Here is a 13,011-nt window from a genome sequence, read left to right as displayed (position 1 = left end):
TTAGCCAATCAGGTGGTTTGTTTGTTTGTTAGCATTTACATTTTCCTTAGCATTTAAGTAAGACCTCAATAAAGGATTACACAGCCACTGCACTTCAAAGACATGTATTGTACCAAGGACACTATCTAATGTCCTTGGTCGTACTGGCCTGTATTTACAACACAGCCCTGTATGCACTGTAGAAGACATACATGTATTCACAGTGTTTACAACACCAGCAAGCAGCCCTGCATGCAGCTAAGCACCATTTTGTTTCAAAACAAATGTTGTACCTTTTTTTTTCACATCAGGTTCAGCAAAAGGTCTGCTGGATATTCAACGCCAGCACGGAACGAGAGCCTTGCGGAACCGTGATAGGACTGTTTCATCAACGCTGATTGATGCCGTCCTTACATGTCTCCTCGCTAGGAACCTCCTGCTCGCTGGTCAAGCCCTGCATCACGGTCAGTGGAAAGTCCAGTGGCTGGATCTGCCCGCCGCGTGGCACACCACGTGGATCTGCCGCAGGGTCTCCTCGGTATCACCGAACGATCTCTCTGGAACCTCGGTAGCGAAGAGCAGGAACTGGAACTGTCCCAGGTTGTTATGGTTGATGACGAAATCTCTGCACCTGACAGGCTTTGGAGGATGGACAGTGCTGTTGCCTTCTTCTTCTGGGCTGTCTTCATGGTGTGAAACAAGCCTGGGTGGTTTTGTAGGAGGGACACAACCGCCGCCTTCTTTTTCTGTGCTGTCTTCATAGTGTGAGACAAGCCTGGCGGGGAAACCGACCTCATACGAGGGGACGGAGTCGGTCTGGTCTTTCAGCTGCTCCAAACCCACAATGATGTGTGCGCTGCGACACGGCGATACGTTTTTTCTACGCAGCGATTTTGATTGATCGCTGTGTAAGACTCTAATGGCCTAGACCTTCAAACATACCAGGATTGTGGTCCGCACTACGGAGGCCATGACAATGTAAATTCTTTAACCAGGCGACAAAATATTGTTGAGATACGGCTCTTCGAAAAGTGCCACGAAAACCGCCAAAGTCACTTCCTGGTTCACGTGATCCGCGTGAGGTGATTTGCCCGTTTTGAAAATTTTGGTGTCATTTTTCACCCTTGATTATTTTTTTATATCTAAATCTTACGAAAATACACAACCATGTGTGTAACAAGCGTTTTCTTAGCTATCTGATAATGTATAACGTGTGGGGTTAGTTGTGATTTCGCGATGTGAGAGTTCAATGCGTGCGATTATGAGACACGCGTGGCCGAATCCTGGCCGTCTTTCATGCACGGCGGTCTGATCCCGCACAGTAGTAGGCTCCTTAAACGTCAAAAGCTTCGTACATGTACCAGCACAGCTCATACCTATAGCATAACCTGGACTCCAGCCATCAATACAGGACATGAATGCAGAACGTGCACAGCTGACATCAGCTTTTCAATTCCAATGATTCACAGAACTGGAAGTACCTGTTGTTACATTGTCTCATATTGATAATCTCAAAATGTCGTGAAGTAATATTTGCTTAATGTTGATTTGTTAATTTGAAAATAATTTTAGCTAATTGCTTCCACTTTTCACAAACGTGAAGAAAATTATGAAAGCAAATCAAAACCACCTACTAGTACATAACCTTCCTGATCCCCTCTCCTTATTTCGTTTTGAGTCGTACCACAGCTTTGTGTAATCATATAGCTAGCTAAAACCCACTTATCAATAGTTGGCCATACATCAATGACAAGAAATTTTAAACTTTGCAATCCACTTTCTGTTAGGAATCTGTTATGCTGGCTCCCCCTCTACTTCCCTGCGGCAAAAACAGCGTTATATTTCATTCACTTTCGCCATATACTGTTCTAGCTACGACTTTCTCAGTTGCTTTAACGTCCAGAAAGAATGAATGAATGAATGAATGAATGAATGAATGGTTTATTGACATTTAAAAGAACATTGCAGCCCCAGGCTGAATTGCGTCTTTCTTACAGACTACACGTCATTAAAAACTTCTAAAACTGTAAAAATAACATGATCACATCTTAAACAAGCATCAAAACATAGCCTTCTTGGCGAAGGCAATTAAGCGTTGCCAACTACTGGCCTATTGGACGAACTGTAACATAAACGTTTTTCTTTTTCATTCAAAATGCAATGAATAATCTATAACATGCCGTCATTTAGTACTTTCACAAGGTACGGTACCGGCGAGTCCCTGTACGTATTAGTTCTGCATTTCAAAGTTCTAAGTTTGTGAGAGTTCCTTGTATCTTTGCCGTGACACTGTCCCATCCTCTGAGGGAGCAGTTCGGGGTAAAGTTTCCTTGCAAACTTCCTGCACAGCTCGAGGCGCCGTTGTGACAGTGGTTGTAGACCTGTGTACAGTAGTGCGGATTTGTAGCCTGTGTACTGTCCCCCCAGAATGGTGCGAAGAGCTCTCTTCTGGACCTTCTCTATCCGTGTTGTTTGTTCTGTGGTAAGTCCAGGGTGCCACACTGGCACACAGTACTCGAGTACAGGTCGCACGTAGGACGTGTACACTTGCAGCAAGTCTTCCACTGTGAGGTTGAAACGTTTCAGTCTCCTGAGCATGAAGAGTCTTCCGTTTGATTTTGTGGTCATTTTCGATAGCTGCGTGTCCCATCTCAAGTTTGCCTGCAACCAGACTCCTAGCAAACATGTGACTACCTCGGTCTCGAGCAGTGTTCCATCGATTTTGAGAACTGGCGGGGCGGGGGGAACTTTCATGAAAGAAAACACCATGATCTTGCACTTGCCTGCGTTTAGAAGCATGTGGTTTTCCCTAGACCACTGATTGAAATTATCTAGTTCCTCCTGCATGATGGATGGCTCTTTGTGATGCCGAGACTCTCCCAACGAAAGGTCGTCAACGTATTTCCACTCTTCTAAGGGAGACTCTCTTACCGCATCGTCGAACACAACCAGAAATATGAGGGGTCCAAGTAAGGTTCCTTGAGGCACCGAGCAGGAGAGAGTTTGCCATGTGGATAGTTCGCTGTGGTACCTTACGCATTGGCGGCGGTTTGTCAGGAAGTCACTTATCCAGGGGATCAAACTTGGTCTTGCTCCAAGCTTTAACAGTTTGGTGATGGCAACGGTGTGGTCAATCCTGTCAAAAGCTTTCGAGAAGTCCGTCATCACAAGCGTAGTGATGTTACCAAACTTGTCGGAGTTTCTGGCTATGTAGTCAGTCAAACTAACCAAGTACTGAGTGGTAGACTTTCCCTTCAGGCATCCGTACTGCTGTGGGTCTAGTGACGGTCTGATGTCCTGTAGCAACCACTTACTAACAAATAACTCAGCTATTTCAGCTAGTTGCGATGTCAACGAAACCGGGCGTAGTTTGTTAACACTCGGAGGCTGGCACTTAGGGAGTGGTACTACGATGGCATCCTTCCATTGTTGCGGTAAATGCCCCTCCTTCAGCGACGCGTTCAAAATGTCAGCAAGAGGTTGGCTGAGCTCGTAACTCTTGTACTCAGCTGGTCTGGGCCAGGAGCTTTTCCGACTTTAAGCCTTTGCAAAATGGGGTACACGTCCCAGGGGTAGACTCCTGGCGGAGGGGTCTCACATGGCAGGTATGCTGGAAGCTGTTTCGGATCCAGGCAAGGACGTCCTTGCGCCACTGTTGCAAACTGTTCGTTAATAAAGTTCGCAATGGAAAGGCTGTCAGCAGAGTCAATGTCCGGGATGTCGACAGAGAGTTCCTTGTGTTGCATGTTGAGCAAACCTCTGATCTCTCGGTACCAGCTGGCTGGATTGTCACTTTTCAACTTTTTAATCCGGTCACCGTAGTACGATTTCCTTGCTTTCTTCACCTCCCGGTTCACCCTGTTCCTGAGGTGTTTCCACAACAAGGTTTTACCGTCCGAAAAGGCCTTCTGTCTTCTGAGTATAAGCGACTTTACTTCCGGTGAGATCCATGGTTTGTCCGTACTGTGCATCTTAACCTGTCTCATGGGGAAGTACTGTTCGATGGGTTTTCCCGTGGTTTCGTAGAAGATGGCTGATTTACCCTCGCATGAGGGTTCATCGTACAGTTCCTGCCACTGGTAAGAACAGAGCCACTGACCGAAGGCACGTATATCTGAGTCCCGCATAGGTCGCACTGTCCTTGTTTTAGTTTCATTACGTTGTTGAAGAGACTTGGCTCTCCACAGGACCATATTATGATCACTGAGGCCGAGAGGACTGGTGATTTCTGGTTTGTTGTAGTAAGCCTGGAGGTCTGTGATAATCACATCAAGAATTGCTTGTCCTCTTGTGGGTTTGTCAACAACTTGGGTCAGTCCATTTCCACCGCAAATATCCTTGGTATCCAGTCTGTTGAAGTCACCCAAGAGAATTAGTCCTGCTTCAGGGTGACTTGTTCTTATGCGATCACTTTCTGTAAGTAGATGTTCCACGAGTGCGTCCTGATGCGGAGAGGCTGGGGGGTTATACACTGTACAGATGATCAGTTCCGATAAACCCCTGGGTAAGCGTCTGGGTCTGGCTGAAATCCACAAACATTCCAGTTCAGGTGGCACAGACGTGTCCTGCACAACTTTAGCTGGTATGGAATCTTTCACATACAATGCCACGCCTCCTCCTCTTCTATGTGTGCGGCATCTATAGAACAGGTTGTACCCATCCACAGCTAGGTGTGTCTCCGACATGTCAGGTGTGAACCATGACTCCGTCACAGCAGCTATGTCGATGTTATTGTTCAACAAAATGGTCTGGAATTCCTCTAACCTGTTTACTATTGACCTGGGGTTACATAACAGGATAGATGGTATTGCGGGGGGATGTTTTCTCTTCTTCTCGGCTACTGTCTTCTCACAGGTTCGCAGGATTGTCTCTCTCATGGTAGGCTGCCAGGTGCGCCGGGTCGGGGGTGTTGCGCGACGATTTCCGAGCACAACAGGGATCGGTCTGGCGATGTTCTTTCCCCCACGACAACCCCTGGCGTGGAAAATTTTCTTTATTCCACATTCCGTGATTGACCTTTTTGCTTTGGTAGACAACTTTGAGTAAGACATAAATGCCCGAAGGGTCGACGCCGAGTAGATCAGTGTGCTGTAGAGGGCCATGACTAAATGACCTGTAGTAACCCGGCATTTGACTCCAGTAGTAAACAGACATATAGCGTTTGGTTTCTTGCAGTTCTCCCGTCAGCACTGAACGAGTTCCTTAGTCTTACTGTTGAAGGTGATTCCTATGCTGTCATAGCCAGGGAAAGTCATAGCCGGCTCACCTTCCTGGTACGTAGAAACAGCGCTTGATTCACGAAGACGGTTAAATCCTTTGTCTTGGCAGCGCCCTCCCCCTTGGTCCGGCGTCGGTTCAGGGAAACTTTAAAATCTCGATCAGAAACCGCAAAAACGGCCTGAAATGTTGATCCGAAGTACAAGGAGTGGTATTCCAACTTGTTCCCTCGTCGATTCTCAACAGATGACAGCTTGAAGTAACTTAAAAGTCTACTTTTCTGTAAAAACTGGCGGACGTGTAAAAAGTGTGGGCAGCTATGAAAGCGCCACCTATCGATCGTCAACAAGTACACAAATTGCAGTAACACAAATTGAAGCTGACTTTATAAACGTTTATTTGACATTAAACTTAAGGAATAAAACTTAACATTGCATTTACCTTTTACTTGGTAAAATGTCAACCAATTACCATCGCCCCAATCTGTTAACTTGTACACAGCCATATTGTACCAGTGCAGCTACTCACCAGACTGACAGCTCTTGCACTCATTTCACAAGCTATGTTTCCACCTTTTCATCCCCATCATAATGAGATCGCATGGCAAGCTTTTTTTTTAAAGCCTCTTGTTTTAGTATTTAGCGTTCATCTTGGCAATCAGGGTGGTCTGTCACTAGGGTATTCTTTCCCGTGGCTACGCGCGTTCTACGAGGTCTAGGGTTTCATGGGGCAACGTTTTGGCTGGCAAAACATTTGCAAATGAACAAAATAGAAAACTACCCGCCTGGCTGATACACTCTAGGGGTATGATAATATACCCAAAGTTGAAGTTCATTGATTGCTCCTTTGGGAATTGAGGGCCATGCCCATACCTTGTTACTGAGCCCTATGGTTAAGCAATGGGGCAGTATGTGCCAATGTCACATTACTTTTTTTCCAAATCTTGCAACTGTCATTCAGTACTCACCATAGTTTCTATTACAATTTTGATGTAAAATTCAAACCTTCCAACAGAAAGTTGCCTAGTTTTTACAACTTTTATACCAGGCACCTTGTTATGACATACCAAAGGAAGGCCACAAAATGTACACATAATGAAAAGAAAAAGTTGATATGTCCCTACACACTTCTCTTTCATACAGAGCATTGTCCTACACACTTTTCTTTCATACAAAGCATTGTCTGATACCACATGCAGGGTTTAACTGGCAATAACTCCTTTTTTTATGTTTCTGTAGACTCTTAAAGGGCCTTTTCTTTGTATGTGTGTGTGTGGGGGGGGGGGGGGGGAGGTGGGGATAGGTCCTATAGGCTTTGCATTTTGATTGATAGTTCATGACTGATAGATAATGTTAGTGTATGAGCCTGGGTGAATCACTAGGTGCATCATTTCCAACAAATAGATGCCTTTTTTTGCAGTCATCTAGCCGCTCCAAGCCATTTCTGACAGCTTTCAACATGCATACATACACTGTCCCATAGGTGAATACTCTATACTGTCCAGATAAAACACTTTTGCTAAAAATCAGGCAAAACATGGCACACACATTCCCCAAATTTGATCATCATTTACCAAAATGTACTTATTGATAACAGGTATACTGGTATGAATTACGATACTGTGATGTTTAGGAGTCGACTAATTCTGTTTGTGCACATGCCGTATCAGAACTGCCCGGCCAACGCTTTCGGTTATCATTTGTGGGTCATTCTGTAGTAATTTGTCCATGTATGAAAGTAGCCTTTTTAGATGTCTTTTAGACAGCAAAAAGATTATTCTAAAAGAGCCCAAAACTCAATGTTTCAAAATGCGATAGACTGTAAGAAATATAAGAAATGTTCTAAATGCCAAGAATATGCTGTATATAATTAATACTAGTAGTGAACAATCGTACATCTTCGTGATGTTTCTTTTTAATGGATAGGAAAATCGCCGGCTTAGCTGGTTCCAATTTGGCATCAATGAATTAACTCTACAGATCACAAACATATTTTTGATTCCAGAATACATTCTCTCTGCAGGTGATCTTTATCGGCGCCTTGACTACAGTAAAAGGCAAAGGGATTATGTGGTGAAGAACATGGACGAGAAGGACTACACTTTCAGAGGAAAGCTGTTGAAGGCTGTTGTGCACAGGCGCCGGGAGTCCTGTGGAGACCAGGTCCTCCCGAAGCCAGACTTCCCCCTTAACATTGTCCCTATTCCCAGACCGGACAAACATACAGCAATTGCGCAGTACCAGACAAGATTTGAAGACCAGTAAGCCAGTCCCTTTGGAAATGTTCTGTTTTTAAGGACGTTTTTCTCTCCTGATTTGTTTTTAGCAAACACGCTTTACATGACCTAACTAGACGTGTAGTTTCATATAATAAAGGTCCAGGTAGATACTAATATACTGATGTCATATGCCACGGGTTATATTTGATTGTCTCTTCATGTGACAGTTGGTATACGGACATTTGAAAAAAAAGCGCCCGAACAAGTCTTCGAACCAGCGTCCAAGATACTGCTCGATGAGATACTGCTCGAGGCTGGGGATCAGCCAGGACTACAGCGCTACTGCGCCGGGTAAACAGAGCGAAAGCAAAGCTGCGACCCGTAGAGCCAAAGACTTGAACTTCGAACTGGACCAGCAGTTCATTCCGGACAACTTCTTACTGAGTTACATGTCGATGTTGTTCCAATTGTAAATGGGGAAGGGCACAGAATTTTTGCTTCTCTTCTGTGGCAGTTGCACTGATTTTCGTCACCTTTATTCAGATCCAGACGTCACACCAAGACAATGTGGCAAAAGAAGGTGACAATGAGGACCGCCCATTGTAGCCATTAGATTTTAGTGTACCTTTGCATACTTGATATGTGATTTCAAGGCATTATCATTTTTCATTAGTAATCAACATGATGCTACTACAATCGTTGTTTTAAATCAGAGGGGGGCATTGCTAAAAAGAAAACCCACTTTCCAGGACATAATTAGTAACTCAACATGGTATAGGCGAAGAAAGGAAACTACCGATATGCTGTCCTTAATCCATGAGACCTGGAGCAATGTTTGGAGTTCATATCTGCCTTTTTGCAACACCAGATCAAGGAGACAAATTGATAGTTGAGTACAGGAAAGGTAAGTATTTGCAAGGCAAGTTCAATGTGCGGACAAAGAAGTTTAAGTCGACAGATGAATCCATGATTCAGGCCATAATCTGCTCTTGAGTACAGAGGGTTCCTCTCAAGAAGGACGTATGGTGTCTAGTGCGGTACACTAAGCACTATCTTTGATCCCACAAAGCAGGTTCCAGCTGCATTGGTTCAATTTGATTTGATTTGATTTATTCGCACATATTTAAATCATTTTGTATTACATAATAAAACAAGAAGAAAATATACGTGCTGGGGGAAGAAATAAAGCCATAAGGGCTTAAACAAAGTCTTCCCCAATCTAAATTAACAAAAAATAACATAAATCTAACAATTCATAACCTAATTATAGTAGTAAATGATAACAATAACAAATCAGACAATAATAATAGTAACAGAATACTGACAAAGTAGTAATTGGTTGCGTATAAAGATTATACATCAAATCATAGCATAACTCGATACGTCAATCGCAGCTAACAAAATAACAATAATATAACGATTCATAACATAATTGTAGTAATAAATAATAACAATATCACATCAAATCATACGAAATAATAGTAACAAATGATGACAATATAATAATTGATTGCATACGAATATAACAACTATATATTAAATCATAGCATAATTCATTACTGAAATAATATAGTTTAACACAAAGTCTATCGGAGTTAACAAAACATAGCAAATAAGTGTAAGGTGGTAGAGGGCTGGGGCATGAAAGCAGGTGGTTTTTGAGATTTCATTTGAAGCAATTCAAGGACGTAATACTTTTCAGGTGTAGAGGGAGGTTGTTCCAATTAATCACACATTTGTATTGTACACTATTTTGGGCTAGGCTTGTTCAAACTAGGGGGATATGAAGTTGGTCTCTCTGCCGAGTTTGGTAAGTGTGATATTGGGAATTCATAACTAGGAAGCTATCAAACGTATCTGGTAGAGAATTACTGAGAAACTGGAATGTAAAATATTGAGTTGAAGTCTATTTATATCGATAAATTTTAAAATCTTAAGCTTCATAAATAGAGGAAGAGAATGGGCATAAAAGCTGGAACCGGCGGCCATACGTACAAATCGTTTTTGAAGTAGTATTAGGGGCTGCAGTGTTGCTTTGTAGGTGCATCCTTAAACAATATTTCCATAGTTCAGATGTGGGTGTATCAGGCTGTTATATATGGTAATAATGGTTTGTGGATGAAGAAGGTGTTTGATTTCTCCTGTAATTCCAACAGTTTTAGATATTTTTTAAATTAACATGTCTATATGGGGTTTCCTGGTCAATTTGTCATCTATTATTATGCCTAAAAATTTGGCTTGGCTATCGTGGAAAAGTGGCCGATTTTTGCCTTCGCCGTGAGGCAGAAGGGTATGCGTTTGGTCGGGATTTGTGGAGTGATGGTGTTGGTGGTATAACTCTCGAAGACAAGGTCGGATGTTAATGATTTTTAGTATGTAAGTTTCTGTTAGGAAGTCGAAGGTCAAGTTCGAAGTTTTCTGCGGTGTTCTTTTAGCGCTGTAGTGGAAGTTTTGTGTTGAACGATTAGTTTGTTGGCGACATAACTCGAGAGAGATTTACTGGATCGTGATGAAATTTAGTAGGTTGTTGGGGGTAGGGGACACAAAGGTCAAGTTCGAAGATGGGTCTTGTGGGGGGTTCCTACGGTACTACATTGGGCACTTTATCATCTGAAGTTTGGAGGAGGATAACTAAAGCAGGGTTTGGTGGATCTCAATTGTTTTGGGCAAGGAGAAACGATTAGTGATGATTAACATAGTGAGAGGCAAATCAGGTAATTCTTTCCATGATTAATGAGAAAAAGTTGAAATTCCCTTTCAATTTGCTATTATGTCTATATATTCAGGTTAAATTGCACTGACAGGCCTGCCGGCGGGTGACCTACTTTCCCCGGCCAGGACCGTTCCTCACTGGAGCCCAGTAGGGAGGGAATATATTCTGTTTTTGCTTGCCTGTTCTTCTTCGTCGTCCTCTGCCAAAAACCAAGTAGATGTGAGGTAATAGCTCTACGAATGGTATTGCAGAAAGTAATATGTACCTTATACATGGTTCTGATGTTATTTTTGAGATGTAGGTACCTTTAAGAAAGGTAAATACACCTGACCATCAATTGTGCTTATGAGGACCTCATTTGCATAATCTATGCTGAAACTTCTATTTCCCCTACCGTAAAAGCTACGGATGTAATATTTGAGATGTAGGTAATTTTAGGAAAGGTGAATCTACGTGGACATAAATTATGAGGACCTCATTGCCTTTCTTGATAAGAAAATGCCATGATTCCAAAGCTGTATATGCAAATAACGGTAATTCAATACTTGCATTCGTAAGTTAAATGAAGGTGAACATCATCATACATTAAGTATTCAATCCATAACACACCTTTCAAACACATCTTTCATACAAGTTTTCACCATTCGGCGAAGGTATGGGATCGCCGAACTCTAGTTTAAAAATATGTTTGCGTCATTTCTATTGTAGGTTTTATTCTTATTACAGAAGATTAAGAAATATTTTTTTAGCATTGACTGATAACTTGTTGGCCTCAAACCAGGTTACAACCTTTTCTGATTCTTGATTGGCTAGTTTAACTAAAGTACTAGAGGGGCAACATTTGCGAGCAAATTCAGAATGTTTACCTTCACATGGTTAATCTTTGCGTCTCTATCTGGTAACGTTAGGATAAAGTGTGCTATTTAGTCAAGGACTTGATTTAGTTGATGCGTTGGCGCATGTCCATGACACAGGATAAGTCAAGAAGAGACGTATGAATTCTCATTATTTGTGAAAAATTTCTCCAAATTTTTTGTAATTAGCAATGAAAGGATTTGTCTCGGCCTGCCCTCTCCACGTGATCTTCAACCATTGCACACGGCACGGTCAGAGTTTCTTAGTTTTGAGGGGAGAGGGTCGGTGTTTTCTGTCTCTCCTGGCTTGAAAAGTGACCTTAATGAAGACCAACGAAATGGATGCATTATTTGTACAATCAATAAGGAAGATTTATATTTCAATTGTTCTAAATGATATGAATAGCATACTCATGAGAAAGGTAACAAGGCTCAGAGCATTTATTGATATGAATGATGCAAAATATGACAATTTGAATTTGTAATACATTGGTGATAAATGATAGAATATCTAAGCTAGTGACACATGTAACGTTAAGATAAAGGTGAATATTATCAGACACGCATTTTGTGAATTTGAACACTATTTGCATAAGTAACGAGGCATTTCTGCAAGAACTTTGATATTTGCAACATATGTAATCTAAAGATAGGAGATAATAGAGAGGTAACATTTGCCAGCAAATACATTATGTTTACCTTCACATGTTCTAGCCTTACAAACTACTGCTCTGTTCATTCTTTAACTCAAAGACATTGGATATATGGTGAGCAGCCACTCTATCAAGCTCCATAATGATCCATAATGCTTGTTGCTACATTATGTAAGCGAACACCACGATGTTTACCAGTAACCATGGTGACAGCCGTCTGGTTCAGGTCGTTGACCCTACTTGTGCGGAGAAGAAGAGGAAGAAGAAGAGGAAACATAGGAAAAACAATATGTTTACCTTCTGTGAAGGTAAACATAATTAAAGTTCGAGTGCGATTGGAAAAGATTTGAGTCGTCAGCAAATAAGATGAAGAGTATAGTTGAGGAGGCTACGGCAAAGAGAATCATTTGAGTTTTTAAATGACGGTAATCGGGAGGCGGCAGAGATGCCAATGTCTTCAGGTTCACTGACATGTTGTAATGTCGTGTCAGCAGCCACGATTCCACTACCTCTTACACCATTGTTAGTGTTGAGGAAACAGACACACTGATGGCTGACTTGTGGCAACAACACACCAAGAAAATGCGGCGCTGCTGGAGGGCTCGACGTTCGCCATCAGCGAGTGCCTTGTCACGTTTGAGTTTGTGCCTAGTGCTGATCAGAAATGGCAGTGCTGGACCAACAACGAGATTTCCATCTTCTTTTGCAGATGTTTCCAAGCACAACATGGTAGTTGTTGGTTGCTTCATATGAAAAACGTGGCAGCCATGGACAGCAGAGTCCCGCAGAAGTTTTCTCTCTACCTCGCCCGCTGAACTGGCAGAGACAACAAATAAGTCCAAGGGATACAACTTGTTTTGCGCCAACTAGGAATGCCACGTATTAGCAAGTATGCAGAGCTTCAGTGCCCAGAATTACAGGGAAGATAGCAAAAAAATATCAATGGTCAAAAACATTTCATTTCTAATGTTTATTGTGAAAAAACACAGTCAATTGTTTCAGCTTCTCTAAATAAAATAAACCTGGGGTCTTTTGTCATGGCGCAAGCGCAAATTACGGATAATTACTTGCCATGGAGGTGCTAATTATAGCTTGTCAACGTGAGTGATGACCAAATTTCCTAAAAACATGGCCTACTAGGTGAAAACTGATCGTTCAAACTTCAAACCATGGCAGAAAACACTAGCCATGACTGGAAATGGTAGGAAATGCAATGGAATGATTGGCAATGTCCTGTTCCACACTCTGTCTTAGCTGAAAATTTTGTTTTTGGTCCCTGTCTTCAGTTGTAAGGCAATTATTAAGGAAGTACCCTAAAATTATACCCCTAAAGGAGACAAATTAATCTTTTTAACAAATCAAGAACATATTTCAAAA

General features: G+C 42.1%; 1 protein-coding gene across 1 annotated transcript; it reads right to left on the bottom strand.

Annotated features, from left to right (window-relative positions):
- Positions 1-444: 444 nt before the first annotated feature.
- Positions 445-5,081, bottom strand: LOC136437623 (uncharacterized). Its single transcript, XM_066432246.1, has 3 exons — positions 3,477-5,081; positions 2,270-3,276; positions 445-859 (listed from the first exon to the last, which is right to left on the bottom strand). Exons 1-3 carry the CDS (start codon positions 5,079-5,081, stop codon positions 445-447), a joined length of 3,027 nt encoding a protein of 1,008 aa, XP_066288343.1.
- Positions 5,082-13,011: the final 7,930 nt, after the last annotated feature.

The sequence above is a fragment of the Branchiostoma lanceolatum genome, chromosome 6, assembly GCF_035083965.1.
Source record: "Branchiostoma lanceolatum isolate klBraLanc5 chromosome 6, klBraLanc5.hap2, whole genome shotgun sequence".
Taxonomy (NCBI): domain Eukaryota; kingdom Metazoa; phylum Chordata; class Leptocardii; order Amphioxiformes; family Branchiostomatidae; genus Branchiostoma; species Branchiostoma lanceolatum.
The sequence above is the reverse complement of the archived record's forward strand: the minus strand, read 5'-3'. Positions and strand labels throughout refer to the sequence as shown.

Coding starts and splice junctions, on each gene's coding strand:
- LOC136437623 (XM_066432246.1), bottom strand. CDS start 5,081: ATGGCCCTCTACAGCACACTGATCTACTCGGCGTCGACCCTTCGGGCA. Junction 3,277..3,476: donor CAGACCAGCTGAGTACAAGA/GTTACGAGCTCA, acceptor TGGTTGCTACAG/GACATCAGACCGTCACTAGA. Junction 860..2,269: donor CTCCCTCAGAGGATGGGACA/GTGTCACGGCAA, acceptor ATCGCTGCGTAG/AAAAAACGTATCGCCGTGTC.